At 43.6% G+C, this 20,254-nt stretch overlaps 1 protein-coding gene across 2 annotated transcripts; it reads right to left on the bottom strand.

The window, feature by feature from the left end:
• Nucleotides 1-1,512: 1,512 nt before the first annotated feature.
• Nucleotides 1,513-18,433, bottom strand: LOC128944040 (Na(+)/citrate cotransporter-like). Of its 2 annotated transcripts, none has more exons than XM_054287122.1 (14): nucleotides 17,053-18,433; nucleotides 14,959-15,063; nucleotides 13,729-13,836; nucleotides 11,290-11,418; nucleotides 10,425-10,561; nucleotides 9,796-10,010; nucleotides 8,293-8,464; nucleotides 7,034-7,156; nucleotides 6,285-6,497; nucleotides 5,385-5,506; nucleotides 4,998-5,116; nucleotides 3,691-3,852; nucleotides 2,556-2,693; nucleotides 1,513-1,812 (listed from the first exon to the last, which is right to left on the bottom strand). In XM_054287122.1, the coding sequence occupies exons 3-14, from the start codon at nucleotides 13,831-13,833 to the stop codon at nucleotides 1,684-1,686; spliced, it is 1,764 nt and encodes a 587-aa protein (XP_054143097.1). In that variant the 5' UTR covers nucleotides 13,834-13,836; nucleotides 14,959-15,063; nucleotides 17,053-18,433; the 3' UTR covers nucleotides 1,513-1,683. The 2 variants fall into 2 exon arrangements, with proteins under 2 accessions (XP_054143097.1, XP_054143096.1); XM_054287121.1 differs by having other exon boundaries at nucleotides 17,156-18,433.
• Between the last annotated feature and the right edge of the window lie 1,821 nt (nucleotides 18,434-20,254).

Here is a 20,254-nt window from a genome sequence, read left to right as displayed (position 1 = left end):
AAGTGTGAGGCTGCACTACCTGCAGCCATCTGGGAAGACAGCGAGCCATTGGTGGCTCTTGGGAACAACATTCAGTGCATAGTTTATGGTGCTTACCACCATGAAAGAGCATAAAAGATAAAGGCATGGAAATAAATTCTTAAAGCAGTTTTCTGCCCAAAAAAGCACCTGGTCATGTTGTGGATAAATATTTCCCTCACTTCTAGATAAAAATGTATTTTTCCAGTTCCATTAAGAAAATTCACAGAATTTAATAACAGAACTACTGAATATCCTAAACACAATACTATCTTCTACACAGAATTCTATAATTCTAAAACTTAACACCTTGCACCCATTATCATGAGGTAGGAAATCACTATGGCTGCAGAATTTTACCTTATGTCCTCACAACACCTTGGTGAGGTAGATAGGTTCCATACCATCTTCTTCAGGAGGGGAAATAAGCACAAAGAGGTGAACTGACTTGCACGGGGATACATGGCAAGTCTGGAAGCAAATCCCAGGTCATACCCACAGATCTTTCCACTGTAAGACACTGCTTTACCTCCCACCCACTTCCATCCCCAGGGCTGAAGGGAAAGCATCCAGGCACCACCGACAAAATACACCCAGACCAACATCAATCATTCTGTAGACGACTTCTGCAACAGAAATGGCATAATTAGGCTGCAAACTACTTTTCTTACAAGACATGAATTCCAAAGTACACAGGACAACTCCCACTGCTGTCAGCCAGCACAAGCACTAAAATCTGGGCCCCTACACTTTTCCCAGGTCATCAGTTAGAGCCTTCCTCACGTCTTGACTTCACTCAAAAACTCCAGAGTTAATTAATAAGGCACATCAGGGGCTAATTCAGGAACTTCTGCAATAGATGTCAAGTCCCAAGGGCCACTGGTCACTTCCAGGCTGGCACTCGGAAAACACTAGTTGACATGTGAAATCACACCTGTGACTGAGGGAAAGGCTCCCTGCTCTCTAATTGCCACAGTGCAAGAAACACAGGGCCAGCCTTAGTGCATCGTTGTCTGAGATATCAGCTGAATCATGACCATCATGGAATTACATTAACCCTCAATAAAGGTGCCAAAATGCAGTGAGATTTAGGAGTGAAAAAAGGCAAGAGAAAGTGTGTCGGATGTTGACTTGGAAGGATCCCACCACATGGTTGAGGCCCAACTAAAACATAACATAGCACCACATGGCATACCCCTTCTTCACTCGACAAGTGACAACAGGGATTTCTCTGTACAGTTGCTGACTTGTAGATATAAGGAATAAGTAAGGAGTGTTCAGCCCCTGCCTGAGTGCAATATTCAATGCTAATGATATACAAGTACATACCAGTGATATAATAGTTCAAACCACTTGATACAACAGTCTCCTCTCTCTTCACTGAAAGTTTGATAAATCCTAATCCTTGACCTTGATTGGAGGTACAATGGACCACTTGAACATACTTATGATCCTGACAGAGAGGTTGTATAATTGCAAGCACTTTGGCTCCAGCACAACTGGAGTAAGATTGGGTTGGTTCAAACTTGAACTGATGTGTGACTGCTGGAAGGCAGCAAACACCCAACACTGGATCTGAAGTGGTGATGAGACTTTATACAGGACTGTAGGCAACAGGGAGTACTGAGGGTACTTTCCTAGTTCAACACACGAATTCTTCACAGCTCACTGATTTCTTGTGCTGTTTGCCCAGGCTGGGAATGTGTCCAGCTGAAACATAGGCCTTCCCCACGTGTTGATGGCCAGTGAGACACAGCAGACTCCAATGATGTTCAACACTAGTCCAGATTTAACCTGTGAGGAAAAAAATCCAAACCAACAATAACCAAACACCAGCACAGCAAACTGCAGCAAGACCTACTTGTACATACACAAGAAAGATGGTCAAATAAATCACAGGAATACCACTGCATCCACTGCCTTCTGCCCTTGCTTAGGTGGAGACACCAGGGAACACACTGTGCAAAGCCTTTGAGCGCTTTGCTATGTATATAACCAGTCAAGGAACTTTAAAGCATGTGTAACACGTCCCTCTTATTAGTCAGAGAACAGCTTATGCCCTCTTCAAGTATCCAGTTAGAAAACCAGTAATGTTTGTGTGTTCCGCCCAAAACCTGCCCTGTGTGGTCTGGCAGAAAATCAGAGGACCAGAGCCAAGGGCTACTGATTGCTACCTTCTGCTTTCAGCTCCAGTGGAGACAAGGCTTTAGACACTTGCCAAAGCCCCAGAACACTGCAGGGCATGCCTGGACTTTAACCCTTCAGGTTTCAGAGACTTATGACTTGTCAGTTTTTCATTTCACTTGGGCCAATCTGTATGTCTGCCAAAGCCCATGAGAGAAGTACTGTTACTTCAGAGATGCAAATTTTTATCACAATATTAATGCTGCAGAAGAGAGTGGCATAGAGCTGCAGTTACAGCCCATAACAGCTTCCTGGTACTTTGGAAATACTATGCAAAGAAAATTAAACTCTCACCATATTTCAGGAAGGAAGCAATGGAGAATTTCAGATAAGAGAGAAGGCAATTATCTTACCATATCCAAAACACGGATGTGGCCGTAAGAAAACACTATTGCATTTGGTGGTGTTGCAACAGGTAGCATGAAGGCAAATGAAGCACTGAGAGTACCAGGCAGCATAACATACAAAGGGTGGATCCTGATAGATTCAGCCTGCAATGAAATGGAGAGAATATCACTCTGGGGGTGTTTGAAAAGAAAAGCATAAAGGATCAATCTACCCCAAACCAATGAGATACATAGACTTATTTTGTTGTCTCGTACTACATCACCAAAATAATTCACAAATACTTTATTCTGAAATCCACATGTGCTTAAAGATAACTTGCTGTTGTTTCCTGTCTAATGATACTTAAAAACAAGGCTTGATTCTTTCTTGTTGTTTATTTTGCTCTATGGCATAATTTAGATTTCTGGTCAAATATGCAATATATCATATATCCAGCAATCATTTCTTTGACCTCGGACCACCCTTTTTCCAGGAATGGGAATTATAATTACTAGGCACGTGGAGTGACACTCTTAGACTTTACATAAATTCTGTGGCACTCAAAACTTAAGTGCCAATTTAAGTTATTAATAGCTCAGTACCTTGATTGGGGTAATTTTGCTTTGAGGAAATAGTCTAGAATAAAGTGTTTGTCCTTTTCTAATTAAAGAACAAAGCTATCTATTTTTCTCTTTATGCCACAGTTTTGATTCTGCTCAGAAAAGGCAGCAAAACTTATCAGGTTTTCCTCCTTAAGTTTTAAAATTGTTCTGGGTTCCTATGAGAAATTGCACATTCCTAATAATCAGGCCTACCACTTTGAGTATTTTAGCACAAAATGTGAAGATGAATAATTCAGAGGCACCATCAGAAAGTGCTGGATTTTGTTTTGGTTTGGGTTTGGTGTGTGTGTGTTTTTCCAGTTCTAAGTTGATGGTTCAAAATGACCAGAAGTAACTGATGTTTGCTGAACTGTATGGAAAAAGTGACTGTCACTTCACCCTCTCCAGGGTCAAGGCACACACCTTACAGAAGGCATGACCTGGCTTCCTTTTAAGTACACTGGAGCAACATCCAAGACAATAATTACAATATTGCTTTGCCACGCAGTTTAACTCTGATCCTCCAGCTGACAGGGTAACAGGACAGAAGCAATCTTACCAGGGATGAAAAGACAGGCAGGAAAAGAGTAGCTGTGGCCGTGTTACTGGTGCATTCAGTGCAGACAGCGGTAATGAAGGAGATCACTGATGCAATGGCCCATGGTGGGATCGATCCCAGTGGTGTCATCTGACGACCCATCCAAGCTGAGAGCCCAGAGTTCTGCAAGAAAGAAAGTGGGTTTCAGTGAGGTTCAGAACCCCTGACTCACAAACAGTGAAGCCATGTTATGGGCAACATTCCTGACAAATAATACTAAAGGACTCCAGAACTATACAAACACCATCCAGGAAAGTACAATTATCTGTCACAAAAACTAAAAAAAATTCCTTGCCAACTGGACATCACACTGAATCCCACTTTTCTGATTCTTCCAGAAACCAAATACTTGCTCACACACAGGTTACAAAATTATTGGTTTTCTTGCTGAATAAGAAAATTTTTCTGAGGTCATTGCAAATACTTAGTGTATGGCCCAGAAGCTTCTTGGCACATTTTTCTAAGGTTTCTGAAGGTTATGATTCTGTATGGATGCTCTATTGTAGGAACACAGGCAGTAGTTGATACAAACAGGTTACAAAATCTGACTTCATAGTTTTTAATGCTCTGGAACTTTAATAATCTATGTGTGTTGTAGGTGGATGAATGTCAGGGCCAGAGCTTTAACTTGCCCCATGGTTTAAACCTAATTAGCCACAAAACTCAGATGTGAACATGACTTTCCCCAAAATATTGCTCTACTGACAGCTAACGCTTGCTTTGATTTAGATGTATTTAGCAGTGATGAAAGAAACAATGTGGTTCACCTCAAGATTCCTTCCTTGGGAATTTAGCTGCCTTTTCTGTGAATTTATAAACACAGCATCAACCCAGGATTTTCATTCCGACCACTTCAGCAGTGGTTTTGCTTTAAGTCTGAAGATATATAACCCTCAAACAAACCTCAAATGGTACTGAAAATCTGACAAGTGCTATCTATATTTCTACTTTTCTAGTCAGGGCTGGGATTGGGATGACTACAGAAATAAGAAAGGATGCTTTTCTGGACTGTCCAGACAGCGAAGATCCCAACCTACTTGGGAGTCTCCAAGAGGTAAGATAAATTAAAGAAGCTTTGAAGAACAAAAATTCCTGAAGAAGACTCACAAGCATTCACCTCTCCTTGGTTTTTGCTAATTTAGATCTCCCTTCAGATCTGAACTTTGCTACTGGGTTTGGCTTTGGGTGCATGCCCAGTAATACAGGACTAGATAACAAACCAGGGAATTTTGCCTTTGAGTCAGAGAAAAACAGATGTCAGGACATACTGCACTTGCATCAGCCAAAGCAAAACCTCCTCCCAGCAGCAGCACAATGTTCCAGGGCATCTTCCTTTGAACCACATTCCATTCTAGCAGCGGGGGTGAAAAAAATTGCTTTTTCTTATCTGAAGTGAGAAATAAAGAACATGTTTTAGGAGAGCGAAGACACTTTATCTTCTGTTCTGCAAGATACTGGTGGGCAGATGCACAGCACTGAGAAATCTGCACAGGGTGAGGGTAACGCACACGGACACGGACTGTGCCCCAGCACTGCCCAACAAGGGAGGCAGGTGAGATGCTCTAAAGAACTGCATGCAAATCCAGTGCATATTTCTGCCTTGTTGGCTGAGCGGGTTAGATGTTTCACAGTACTACAGTCCCTCTTTTAAATACCTTCTTCAGTCTGTTCAGAGTCAGACGTGCTTGTATTCCAGCCTATGCATTTGGGCTTATGAGCAGGAAGGACAAACAGTAACAGGGCAACAAACATAGCAGGAACAGAATCAGTGATATACCTAATGGAGAAAAGAGAATACAGGTTAGAAAATGGACACCTTTCTCCGAGAAAAGGGCTGTATCCCAGCATTCTAGTCACTGACTTTGCCATCCCATTTGGGGCTTGAGCAAAATAGGACATCAGCTGATGTCTGAAGTCTCTCAGATCTGCCATAATTTAAACACAATAATAAAAGAAACAAGCTACAATACACATTAATAAATAGAGTCCTGGATGACAACTCATCCCTCCTGGAATAGGGTTCTTTCTCTGCACTGAAGCCAAGATTCAACAGTTGTATCTCAAAGACAGACATCTAAAGAAATGGCCTGAATGATAGCCCCAAAATGTATTTTCTATTCCTAACATGCCGTGCACAAACACTACACAAAGAAGCCCTTCCAAGCACAAAATCAATTTTCCAGTGACTTCTAAGGTGTTGCTTAAATGTGGTATTACCAAATATTCAAATGTCACTGCAACTGATTGGAGCTCATACAAACAAAATACCAAGGTGTATGTCAGTGTGACTGAGACCAAGATTACAGAATTTTCTCTTCTTTCGGGAACTTCAGCTTGCTCCATGTCTCAGTCTCCAGCCTTTTCACTGCAGCACAAACTGTCAAATCACAGATGATTGGTAGTGTCATGTACAAGCCATTGTATCAAGCCCAGCAAACATGTAAAGTCAGGTAAAGTTGGAATTAATGATCCCACATTCAAAATGGAATGTATGAACAAGGGAATCTGATTAATAACCAAGTGGGTAAAAGATGGAAAAAAACCTAAATACTTACTTTTCTCCTCCTTTGAAGATTATGCTAGACCAGCCTTTTATAAAGCCTGGGTTTCTGGAAAACCACAAGAGCACCAGCAATATAAACAAAAGGAGGACATTTATTTCAGCATAAGACATAGGGCCTAGCTTCTTCATTTCTGCCTTCAGCACACTGTATGCAGCTTTTTCTTTGTCAGTTTTCTGTGTCCCGCAGCCCCAGTTTTTTTTTATGCTTTGAAAAAAGGGAGAAAAAAAATACTGTAAGAATGAACATATTAGAGGGATCTAGCATCCTTATCACTCTGCAGCTGCCCCTCTTGGGGACAGACACAGACAACAGCAGAGGCCATAAATAAAGAAACTACAACGGTGCCAAAGTATTTTGTGGGGACACACCAGTTCTCACAGAAGAATATGGTCTATCAAAGGATGGCAATTTGGAGTAACTCAGGATGAAAAAGTCAGGTTTGAATCAATGGCTGCAAACCAGCTATGACAGCTCTCCCAGGGCTGAAATTCACAGGCGAGAGATTGAAAAATAAAAAGGCAATTTTGTCTGAAGATTAAGAATGTATATGGCTTTTGCCTTAATATACCTCCCATGAACACAAAAGGTTTCCAGACCTCAAAATTTTTGTGAAATGGACCTGCTCTCTGCTACAAAATTAATAACTTGTCACTGCATTTGTTTTAGCCAGATGTCTCAGAAAGCAGATCTGCACTAACTTACTGAGGGGTTTACACAATATCATGTAGATAAATACTCACTTGAGTCCCATGAAGGACCACTGTAACCAAAGCCAAGCTAGTGCCAACATCAGGACCATGTTTGGGAATGAAAATCCAAACCAGGAAGCAAAGTCCACAATATCATTACTGTCAGGGTATAACCTGTAAAGAAATTATTTTCTGCATGAATGTCAAAACATTTAGCAATCTAGTCCCCCTTTAAAATGTGCTACAGACAATTATGCATGTAATCTACGACAACCATTACGAGCAATCATAGGTAACATCCACAGCCTAATTTAAGTCATGAGAGAAGGCAGCCTGATTCCAGAGCAGAACTTAAATGATTGTCAGTTTTCCCTACGTTTTAATTTGATGCATACAGGAGCTCATGTTGATACTTTAGGTCTCAGTCAGACAAGTGTGGCTGAAAGATCTCCCATTCATTCCAGACATTTTTCACTTCTAACACATCTGTTCATTTATCCCAAGAAAGGATAGTTTTTTCTTCCTCCCAAATCACTCTAGTAAGAGAACAAGAAATGTCTTCCCTGAAATTAACGCCTGTACTTCTGCTGCCTTCAACAGATGAAAAAGTTGCTAGTTGGCTTGAAACAATGATGACAATGTTTTAAGAAAGGCAATTTTTGTTATTCTCTGTGCTTGCCAATAATGATTGGAGGAAAAATATCAATAGCAAACTTCCAGCTGGATGTTAAAACCAAGAGATAATGTAGCAGCTAAGGCTGAAGTACTTGCAACACAAGGAAGCAATGTTGGAAAAATTTCCACTGCAGATTGGGTTCCATGTAGATCAGTTCCCAGCCTCAGTTTAGCAGTGACAGAACAACACAACTGCACAGTTTCCACAGCCACAGCATGGAGGAACAGTGTTACAGGAGGGGCCAAGTTCCTTCTAGCTCTCTTCAGTGTGCTTATGAGTAGAGTTAATCTACATTCTTCTGGTGCTTTTTACTGCAGTTCTTCTTCCAGATGTGCTGCATTTCAGTTGAAAAAGAGGACACAGAAGAACCAATATCGCATAATCGACCACTTGCATGTTGGTTGCCAACAAGAATTTCCAATTTTCTCAGAAGACCTTAATTCCATCACATAGCTTCCTTTTAAAAGATGCTGAAGCAAAAAAAATGAGGCCAAATACTTCATACACATTTCTCAGTCTCAGTTCCTCAACTAATTGCTTGAAGTTCACAACTGAAATTGTCATCTAAGACCAGTCAATTGGTCACACAAACAGTATGACAGTGTAACTAAAAGAAGCAGCAAAAATTACTCACTGATTCATCTGGCCTTTCAGTACCATATTTGGTCCTGTTCCGGTAAGTGTTGCAGTTCCTCCAATGCTGGCAGCATAGCATACACAAAGTGTCATTCCCTTGCATATATGCTTCCGCCTTTTAGTTTCCTCAGAAGATTTGGGGTCATCAGTGACTTGTTCATTGCTTACACCTAGACAGAAAGAAATTTATTTGCCTCAGGTAAAGTTGGAAAGGCAGAGAGTTCAGGATAGGATCTGTAGGCTTAGTGCTTCCAGTTTGTATGTGCCATTTATTTTAATTACAAAACTCACAGATATCTACCTAAATACTTCAGACTAATGTTCATGAGGAGCAGAAGAAAGAGGCTGATGGACTGATGGATGTGATCCAAGGATGCTTTTGCCCACATCAGTGCCACAACTCCTTTTCAGTAATGTCTTGTTTCACAGAGAGGCTCACCACCAGCCAAATGTTGTAGTCACTGAAACCATTCCAATTCCACAGCGAGAACCCAACTAGCTTTAACAGATGGGAATACAGGCAGGAAAAAAAAAAACCTAAAACCCAAATCCTTGCTTGGCATTCTGTCAATTTACAATAACCACAAAACTTTACTGCTGTGTCCATTGTTCTCTGAGGTTAACACTCTAATCTTGAAGTCTGACTGGACTAATGGAGCAGGACAAAGAATTTATGGCAATTGCAACCAACTCAACAATATTAAAGGGTATTTTTTGCACACTCTTATTATCTTCACTACACTTGTAATCTGATCTTTAATCATACTTAATAATATAGCCCTGCCTAACAGCAGAGCAAAGCACTGAAATGAGAGGGTCTGAGTTTGTGCACATATTTATTTTAATTACAAAGCTCACAGATATCTACCTAAATACCACAGATATCTACCTATTGTAGAACCACATCAGTAGCACAGGACCTTGAGGAATCAAGCATCTGGATAAGATCACACAAAAGAACAATTTGTCTAATGTGAGTCAAATTACACCAGTTCCTCTTTTCCATGTGGCTTTTAAAGTAGTCCTCTTTCTTCTCCCTATCTCCACATAACATCTGGTCAATAAAGAGATATTTATTACCCTATAGCCAAAATAGATTGTGTTTACGTAATTTTTACAAATAGTCCTACATGGCCTAGAATCTGAATCCCCACTGATAATCACAAGATTTAGAAAGTGGGATGCTGGGGGTTTGGATGGCTATTTCCCACAAGATATGCTCTTCACTTCCCTAAACAGGCAGTTAACTCTAGGGGAACTGGGAGGATGACTCCAGCTTGAAGGAAAGAACATCACAACTTGTCTGGGCTCTAGCACCAGCATACAAAACGGCAGCCATCAAAATTAAAAGCTATTTTGTAAAACCTAAATGTCATATATTTACAGGATTTCAGTCAGATTACCATCCTCTTTCCTCGGGAAGGGTACACAACACTCCTAGGTTGGGGAGCCGAGTGTAGCAAGTTCAGTAGCATCAGCTTATGGGTCAGCAGGCCCTTACCACTCACTGCAGTGGACCCTGATTTGCTCTTTTCCTCCAGCTCAATCGCTGTATTTGTTTGCCCAGTTGCTGGTTCCACCGTGGTCAACTCATGCTCTGTGATGTCCAATTCATCCAGGACAGCTTGGACAATGGGAACCATCATGGCAGTGGTGGCTGTGTTGCTTATCCACATTGACAAGAAGGCAGTGACTAACATAAATCCCAGCATCAGGCTGAAAAGAAAGACACAGAGGAGAGAGGAAGAAAGTGAACAGATGCTGCCAGGCTTTGTAGTCACTATAATCTGGAGAGCAAAGCCCAGGCAGGGATGTGTGCAGCCACTAGTACAGAGCAGGGCCAGACTCCCTTCTAGGACAGCTCTGCCACCTTCACTGAAGGAATCCCAGGGCATAATTAAGTCTGTCATAATTTTGTCCCCAATGGTAAGCCTCTAAAATTTACTCAGATGCAAGTTTTGGATTAAGTACAAATAAACTGCTCCTGTTGCTAGACTTCATTTCTGGATACTCTGCAAGTACAGCTAAATTGACTCTTGAAGGATCCCTTCTCTGCTGACTGTTAAATACCATCTCTGGGCCTTTGCTAAACTAACAAGAGGTAAGAGAAAACCAATGTAATACTCTTACAGTGCAGGTTTCACCCCAAGAATCAGAAGGACCCTCAGTGCAATCCTTTTGTGAAGATTCCACTGCTCAACAGAAATTGCGACAATCAGCCCTCCAAAGAAGAGCATGACTGTGCTATTTAGGTACTGCAAGCACACCTGTAAGACAGAGAAGATAAATCAGGCCAAAATACTTGCTTCACTAGTACAATTTGCTTACACCCTCTCAAATCCATGGACTGGAGCAGGCCCCAGCCAACACTAGAACAAGAGGCAGCTGCTGCCTGCAAGCTCCCTGCAGTTTCCTGAACCCTTGATCTCCTGTGTAACTGCTGACTTGCCTGCGCAGGAGCTCTTTGTGCATCATTGTGCAAAATGACACCAGTGTGCTAAAACGCAGCTAGGGGTTCAAAGTATGGAAGGTGCTGGAAATATTGAGCTCCAAAAGGGCTTTCTCAACAGCATCAGCAACCTGCCTTTATCCGCTTGCTGGGCAGCGGTGAACCTGGGCTACAGATCCCGAACACAGCCGGTGCCTCGTGCCTCCAGCACAAACAGCACGCCTGCCGGCTCTACGGGACAAACTCCCACAGGTTTGCCCCATGCATTTTGACATCTCCCAGAAGACTGGCAGCTCCACTTTCACTTCCCCTTTGTGCTTGGGAACACACAAACTGCTGGCACTAGTGGGATGCTCTCCAGCAGGACCCATGTCCAAAACAGATCCTCCCCTCTACCACCTCAAGCCCCCCACTCTTAACACTTTGGGCAAATGTGTATGTACTTCAGCATCTTCCCGTATAATACAGACTTGTTGGCTAAATATTGATGAGGGATTAGAGCACTGGATTTCTCTGTATCAGACATGGATTGCACAAGTTCCTTACTTTTTTAGAGGTCTGAACTCCAAGCAGAGGGAAAAACACCACTGGCATGAGGGAGGTGACAGACAGGGGGATCACTTCAGTGCACCAGTACACAGCCATGATAATGATGATATATGCACATCTGGCCTCCTGCAATAATAGAAGACACATTTAAGCATTAGAAACTGTTTTTAAAGATAAGAAACACATTGGTAGCTCTTAAAAGTGGCTCACACACTCCACTGTCTGTAGCTTAACAAGTTATGCTGAATGACGACTTAAACTTGTGCTCTTAAATAATATTCTGAAGTCACTTGTATAAAAAAGATCTTTTTGACCAAGAAGACCATAGTGTTTGCTTTAATACAACCACACAAAATAAATGCTGTGAGAAAGACAAATCTTCCACCACTAGGTAAGTGCATAGTTTGCCGTATAAAAGTACCTCTTGGTGGTTGAGGTCAGCAGATTTTACACCTAGGAGCCAAGAACAGCAATATAGAGTTAATTTTTTTTAATGGATGGCCAAATTTCCCAGTGTGGATGATTAGCTTTTCTGAAATTCACAGGTCTTTGATGTATGTCCAGTAACACAGTTGAGCTCAGAAACTATTTCACTGAATAATTTAAAATTTCTTTGCTTTTTAAAGGAACCCCTAAAGTAAAACTCTTTTTGTGTGTGTGTGGCTAAGCACATTAGAGGTGTTAAACTATTTTCCCATGTCATATTGTCCCTACCTGCTAAGGTGTTTCCCTAGTTTAGAATTGTTGTAACCTGTCTTTTTGGGCTGTTGAGCAGGCATTTCTGTATCCCAGCCTTCTGTGGTTTGTACTCTAAAAATTGTCAGGGGAAGCAGGTATTCATTAGCTAACAGTGAACTGCTTGAAAGCTGAAGTCGGTGTCCTGTAGCTCACTATTTGCTCCTATTTAGGGCATGTGTTTATGGGATTTTACTCTAACACAACAAATATGACTTTATTGCTAAAATAAATGGTGTGACAGTGACACTTAAAAACTGACATCAGGTGTTATTAGTAAGAAGGGGTGTATTTTCGTTAATTTTGTTGAGTGTTGGGGAAAAAGTTTAGGAACCAGAAAACACCTTTTGCAAGTAATGTGAATTTTTTTCCCTCAAGTTTCCAGGTTAATTACAGACCAAGTTTTGAAATGAAAAATTCTTCAGAGACTAGAAGATATCAGGCAGATGCTGTAGAAGTCCCTTCCCTTTATAAATATGAGGTCAGCTCATGATACAATTCATGCTGTACTGCAGTAATGCAAGGGTAGAACTGACTGTGGTTAATCTGTTGCTAGTATGAAAGACAGATAAACAACTCTAAGTGAATAAAATTCAAAATCCTGGTTTTAGAGAGTAGAGAGTAAATAATTTATGTGAAATTCAAAAATACAGCCGTGCTTATAATTCAACTCCAGCAACTGTGGCCAATTCAAACAACAAAAGATTTGGAATTAAGTATATATTTGTATTTATACCTATATATATATATATCTGTGATTTATGGAAACAGTCACAGAATGTCTCTTTGGTGTTTCTGTGCGGTTGACACAAAGCACAGTGGCCTGACTCCTGGCTGAGAGATGAAAAAGCAGTCACTGACAGAAATATTGCCTTTCCATTGCAAAATACTGTAATTTCTTAGGTTAGACTAATGACAAAATGTGCCTACAAATAACGACAAACTGAAGACATACTTAATTTTTTTGGAAATTATCTTTCCTGGTTTTGATCAAAGTAGAGCTTAACAGTCAGGAATTCCTCATTGTATAAAGCACCACCATTCAACTGAAAGGCCAGGCTGGTATAACTTAGACAGGTAAACAAGAAAGGTTGGCAATTTGGTTTATGAACACAGATAAAATTTTTCCGCACTTTAAAACAGATTGAGCAATACAAGTTGCTCAAAAGAAGGGCTGGCTTTGGCATTAGAATAGCCTCCAAAGCTCTAGTAGGCTAAAACACTGCAAACTCAGCATCCACACTTGATCAAGAAGTCTACAAGGCATTAAAAGCTCAAACTTTCCTGGGTTATTGCAATTTTACGCTGGTGTAACTCCACTGAACGCAAAGGAGTTGTGCCGTCGCCATCCCTGGAGTAAGATGGATGAATTGGAAGACACGGCATTTGAAATCCTGACCAATTCGTACAGCACAACGCTGACAGCATCAGGATGGAGAATGTCACCAAGCAACGTGCTAGGAGTACCAGACCCTCAGCAGAGAGCTGGGGGAAGCACTCCTGCCCTTCCGCCGACTCCACTCGCTAGGACATAATGCAGGACAATCCCAATGCCGGCCAGCTACGCCTGGGCTTGTCCTGGCCCAGAATGAAGTGCCTCTAATTGTCACGGTGGGTCGGGTGCCGCCGGGAGGGCCCGGAGCCGGGCGGAGTGCGGTCACCCGCGGGCAGCAGGCCCGGAGCCGGGCTCCCTTCACCTACCTTCGTGGGCACGACGAACGGCAGCGGCAGCAGCAGCAGCGGCGTGAGGAAGAGGATGGCGAAGGAGCGGTACCTCAGCAGGGACTGCAGGCACGTTGGGGCCATGCTCTGTGGGGTGACACGGTCAGGGCGCGAGCGCGAGCAGCGCCCGCCGCCGCCGCTTTAAGTACGGGGCGGGAGGGACGGGAGGGACCCGGCCGGGGGCGACACGTCCCGCCCGCCCCGCCGGGGCCGCCCCGGGCAGCGGCGCGGCTGAGCTCGGCAGCGAACGAGCCTCCGCAGCGGCCCGGCCCCGCTCCGACCGCCCTCCCCGCCCTGCCCTGCCCTGCGGGGACCCCTCCCCTGCGGCCCCTCGGTGCCGAGGAGAGCGGCTCAGTGGCTGCGTGTCAGCCACCGGCGCCGGCGGGACAGCGCGCAAGGAGCGCTCTCCCTGCTCCCGGAGCGCCACAGCGGCGCCGGCACGCACAGGCTCCCGCAGCGTGCAGGGACCCGCTGCTGCCGCCGCCCCTTTCGGGAGCTGCTGCGGCCGCCAAGGGAGCATCGCCCCCGCTCATTCACACCGCGGTGGGGAAGGACTGAGCTCCTTCGGGGAAATGGAGAGTTAAAACCACGGTGGGGATCTCCCCAAAACAAAGGTCTGTGCAGGCATGCATGGCTGTGTTTTGCTATTGTTTTGAGAGGCATTGGGCCTCTGGATCTGGGTTAAAAATAACCCAGGAAGGTTAACTTGAAAGGTTATTTTTGACGTTGTTGACTTCAGTGACTTTGTCGACAGCGCAGCCTTGGAATCCAAAGGGACAGCCCTACTGATGGTGGCCAGCACGACTGAGTGAGCAGAAAGGGACAACTAGACAGAGGACAAACAAATAGTTGATATTTTAGGCTTCGCTTCTGGGATGGCAACAGCCACTTGAAACTGAAGTCAGCATAAATCATATCTCAACAATTTGATCCTGCAATCTCTTAATACAGTCTTACCAAGCAGTTACTCACAGGAATAAAGAATTTCAGATTCCACAGCAAGTAATGAGGGAGCTCTGACTACAGCTTGCACTCTTTGTCCTCTGCTGACCAAAGGAACTTGAGTGACAGAAGTTCAAAACAAGACACTCCAATGTTACTTTTCATTTATAAAAGCAGTGAATGCCCACTAAGAAAAAAGTAGCCAACCGGATCTGGACAGATTCCAAATCTTCAAACCTTTCGGAGCTGTCCCTCTGGGTAACTTACCAACACAGAGGAAACACACTTCACACCAGTGCAAAGTCTAGCAGAAAGTGGGGAATTGGCCAAAACTTGAATTCCTGTGGCCTGTCTCCAATGAAAAAATGGTTCCTAGTCAAAAAAGGAAAAAAGGACTTGAAGCACTTAAATAATGCAAAATGTTCATTCTAAAGGAGTTGTTCTAAGGTTAACTCTGATAGACCAGTGCAAATGTGATTTGTTGTCTTCTTGTTTCAATTAGATGCAGTGAAGAAAAAAACCCATAAAGACAAAAAATGTGTTGATACCTTTAGATGGACTAATCTTGTGAAAAGAGACTTGCTTGCTGTACCTGGGGATGAGACATGGGACTCCATGGGCAATTTAAACTAGCTAACTCATGGCTCAGTCCTTTTTTTTTAGTCAATACAGAAAAGGTAATCAATATTCCCTTACTGTGCAGAATTATTGCAAACTGACATTCATACAATTTGATTATGATCTTCCTTTTCACTGTGCCAAGGAGAGGACAGACAAAGTTTTGGCTGCTTGCTTTACAGAACTGGTCTGACAGCTGGGTAGAAGGGAGCTGCAGAGAGCCTAAGCGCTTGCAAAACATCCAGGATGAGTTTTAGGTGATCCAAAGAGCTTTCAAACAAAAAGCTCCCACAGCCTGAAATTCAGCTCATGCTAACTGAGCACCCACTGCACACCTTCAAGAAAAAGGAATCCCTTCCTCTAGTCAGTATGGCTCTGAACGCAATAGCTTTAAATAGTGCTTTAGAAGCAGTGGGTAAAACCAGCTTTTGGTTGCCGACATCATTTAGAGGCGGGAGACTGTAGCATCCTTAGGTACCCTAGTGTTGAATAATGTACTTGTCTTGTTTTTCTTGATAGTCAGTTTCAAATCAGTTTTCAAAGGAACTCAAATTTTTCAGTTACAAAGAGGCTTGGGCATGGGTGGTGATGTGAGGTGGAAGCAGGAGCTGAATCAGGTCTCTTGTACTTGAAATCCCTTTTCCTGGTTGCAAGATACCATTTTTTCCATTTGCTGTTCTGCTGCCCTAATAAACCCCGGTATTTTGAAGCGTGTCAAGAATTAAGGGTTTGAGTAACAGAGCCAAGCCCATCTTGTGGCTCACTGCCACCAACCTTCCCTGGCCTTTGCAACATTTCTCAGCTGGTGGCTCTGGGGTTCGTTTGATTTAACTTGACAAAGAAAGCAGAACATTTTTCTGCTGTTTGTCAGCTGAATAGGTTCAATGAAGTGTTCAGTGAGCACTAGAGCCAGCTCAAGAGACTGGGCTAGTTATGGCTGGGCAAGGAACAGCTGTGGCAGGAACAACTGCAGCTTTCAAGACAGAAGATGCCTAGGTGACCTTGACAGCATTGTCAAACCACATGCAGAGTCTTGCAATCTTTCCTTTTATACTTCAGATACCAGAAGCAATTACGTGAACCATGGCCAAGAGTTGCAGTTAGAAGTGGGACACTGCTGAAGGCTAGTAAAGAAAGGCTGACCTGTATTATTTCATAGAGAAAGGGACTGAAAACCAATCCCACTTAGAAAGTAGAATTTCCAGGGTCAGTCCAGGCAGAAAAATTGTAAAATACAGATTTTTTTATAGCTTAGTTTGTTCCTGAGAAGCTGCTTTTCTGATATATTGCACTCTCTACAAGGCAATCATCCCAGTTACTCCAGTTATTGGAGGATAGGAATGGTCTGTGAAAAGGTGGCTTTACAGGCAGAAGCTGGTTCATTTAATTACAGATAGACGTATTTTCTGCTTCTAATTCAAATGCTGCCCAAGCACACAAGTACAGTTTACTTGTTCTAAACAGTCCATTTGACCTAGATTACTGCTACTCTCTCTCGAGACAAAAACTCCTCACATTCTTTTAAAAGTTCTTTCATGTTGCATGCTCCATGCAACAGCCAGAGGTACAAAAGTTTTAACAAAATAAAATTAAACAAGGACTGTAAGTCGTATCATACTTGACATTGAGAAACAAAAATTAAAACAACTGACCCTGAGATATTCTAGGATGTAGCAGAAAAAGAATGTTTTCTACTTGGGCTTTTGAAAGTCATATTTAAAAAATAACCAGTTCAGAACTTACCTCTATCTGATTCTTGCCTTCAAAAGGTGCCTAGAAGAGGTCCTGTACGGTAATGTTATGCACTGGAAGGTTTACGCAGAATTTAAATAGAAAGAGTTATTACCAGCATTCACTCCTTCATTGCTCTCCATTTTCCCTCCAGTCGGTCCTTCCCAGTTACTGCCAGCCCACTGTCCTGCTTCAGGAGTAGCTTTCAACTAAGTTCCCAGTGGAGCATCTGATATTTTTCCAGGAAAAGCTCTCAAGACTCTGAATGAACAGTCCTGTCGGCACAATCCCCGTGCCCAACAATGTTCTACATAAAAGCCCTCATTCTGAATTTTGAGTCAGTGGGATTTTCTCAGTCAGTATATGTTGCTGATCAGTCTTTCTTGAGCTAGAATTGGTGTTTCCCACATAGTTTGTGCCCTAAAGCCCATTCAAATGCTGTGCAGGCTAATGACCGCAAAAGAAAATGATCCAAAAGAAAATCACATTAAAAATTTGTATCAGAATTGGCAGCTCTGTAACCTCCCCCTTAGCTGCCATCTCATTAACATATTTGTTCAAAAGCCTTTTCTCTGCTTCATTACATAATTTGTGTTACAAAATCCTGATAAACATTCATTATTCCCAGATCTAAATAATGGCTTACTGCACTTCCTTTTTCTTCTGCTTTCATTTTTCCCAGAGAAAAAGGGGGGACAGAAGGGGCTTGTTTAGATGGGAAGTGAACCACACCAATTTCTGAGAAACATCTGTGGCAGCTGTTGTCTATGACATTATGATACATTGTGCAAAAACTAGTGAATGATTCTTTCTGATACTCCTGCAAAGTGAAAGAATTATTATTAGTGCCCCTACTTGACGGACTAAGAAGGTTAGTTAATATTTTCTGCATCTCCTGTATCCCATTGTTCCACAGTGGGTAGGGTCTGTCACATCCAAGACACTACTTGCATTGTAGAGCTATAAGGGATCAGTTGTAGCAGCAGGTACACAAACGCTCAACCTTCCTTCAGAAAGTCTTAAAACTTCTTGGCATTGAAAACATGAAGTTCTGTTAATTTTTCTCTCTAATTTATATATCTTCTGAAGTTACCTATTTAAAAATGTATTGCTGAGGTCCAGGAGGAGACAGGACGTGCTGTTCCTGGGGCCTCTGTGCTGTCAGTCCATCACAATCACAGCAAAGTACCCCCAGGGAGGAAAGGCAGTGCTGGCTAACGCAGGTTGGAGATTTCTCCTGGAACGTACTTGGGTACCCCAAACGCTCCAAGGGCCACTGGGGAACCAGTGGGGCCTGGGCATTTGCTGAGCACGGCTGAGCAGCCCATGTGCGCCCAGGAATGGGAGGCTGAGGCCTGAGGAAGGGTTTTTCCCGGGTGGAGATGGAGGGAAAACACCTCCCATGAGCTGGCAGCTTTTGTCCAAGGGAAGCAGAGCTGCCCCAGGGAGGCCAAGGTGCATTTGGGGGGCCGAATACTACCATGACCATCCCTCCAGAGGCAAAGGGCATGGCAGCATGGCAGCATGCCCCTACCCTCCTGCTCACCACAAGGCAGCCCTGAGGCCCTGCAGCCAGGAGGGCTCTCTCATGCCATGCCTCCCTCCTCAGGGTGCCACAGGCTCCCTCTGCTCCTGGGCTGGAGCATGTCCGGGTGCTGGGGGCAGAGGCCACACAGGGATGGGGTGGAGGAACCCTGCCACCTGCTGATGTAAATCAAACTTATATGGGAAAGAAGGAAACTGAGATCCCAGAGTTTCTCTAAGGATTATCAAATTAATTTGTGTGTGGAACTGCCACTGAAAATCAAACCCCAATACTTGTCTGGCAATGCTGCTTTTTTTCCTTTAGAAAATGTTTTGGCTAAACAACTGTTTGGGCTGGAGTTACTGCAACAGAGCCTTTCAGTTTCAGGGTTTTTTCCCTCTCTGCTCTTAGAAGAAGGGATGTCCAGCAGAATAAAAAGAAAAATGTCAGGAGAGAGCAAGTTGTGCAAAAATTGGTAAGAGATCTTCACTCCTACAAAGTGGGGATTTCAAGAGTTTCTAGGATTTTCCTTAGTGTTATCTGAGTCTCCTGTAAGAGAGGCAGCAGAGGAAGAACCACATGGCAGGAGTATGCTAGCCATTGAGTAGGAAACAGGAGTATTTTGTATGCATTTCACATTCCCGAGTTCCTGTTCTTTTGCTGCTTTGATGTGCAGAGGTTTCTTTCACAGCCTTCTCTCCTTCTGCATGTTCTCTCTTTTCAGAACACCACTGTGGGTGATTTTGCAGTATCTGGCAGAGAGAGGTGTCAGGGCATAGATAATGGCAAACCCAGCAGCTGCCTCAATTTCCCTCCATGACTGATGATTCTTTTTCTTTATATGTTTGCAATTAAGGTAATTGGCCACCTCTCATAGAAGAGAGAAAAATGAAAGGGGCCATGAGGATCATAGAACCTGGTGTGTTTTGAACAATAGCAAGGCCATTGGACAAACTCTGCAAAAGAAAGATTATTAGCTTTCCATCTCCCAGAGGACTACGTTCCTATCAACCCAGGGACTCCAATGCCACATGTTCCACATCACCTCAAGCTCTTAAAGACTCAGTCTTTTGACATGCTGGTGACCTGTGACTATTGCAACATTCTGCTGCCACTTCCAACCCTTTGTAAATACGAGAAGTGACACACTGGCCTTGGCTTCCTACGTGCAAAGGGTATACTTACACAGTCACAACTGACGTCCCGAATGCCCAGGACCCTGTAGCAATGGGGAACAAAGGGGCACGGACCTCCTTACGGGTCCGAAGAAGATCCCGTTCCTGCAGAAATCGCAATATGCCTCTGACACAACTGAAGGCCAACTGAGGCCAACAGAACTTAACAGAAGAAGGGCCCCCATTGGCTGGCTCAGCTGCGGCGCTGCTGCCCAAGTGTCCTATCACCCAATCAGCTTGCCGCTCATGGCTGGCTGCGCGTTCCTCCAGCCAATCACAACCTCCCTCAACTGACCCTCTCCTCACTCCTAACTGCCTCACAGCCCCCAGCGACCTCCCCCGCTGCGTCTGGCCTGCAGCTGGGCCGTCCCACAGGGCCTTCTGCTGAAGCTCGGCCCTAAAGATGGTGGGGTGGATTCACCTATGCAGGTGTACAGCATGGTTTTAGGTTCGCCATGGGAAGGGCTGGCTGGCTGGCTAGGTGCTGGGAATGCTGTGAGAGATGTTGGTGGAC

Source organism: Melozone crissalis, unplaced genomic scaffold, assembly GCF_028551555.1.
Source record: "Melozone crissalis strain CALT ecotype California unplaced genomic scaffold, PUWL_Pcris_2 ptg000057l_1, whole genome shotgun sequence".
NCBI lineage: Eukaryota > Metazoa > Chordata > Aves > Passeriformes > Passerellidae > Melozone > Melozone crissalis.
This window is presented reverse-complemented; position numbering and strand designations above follow the sequence as displayed.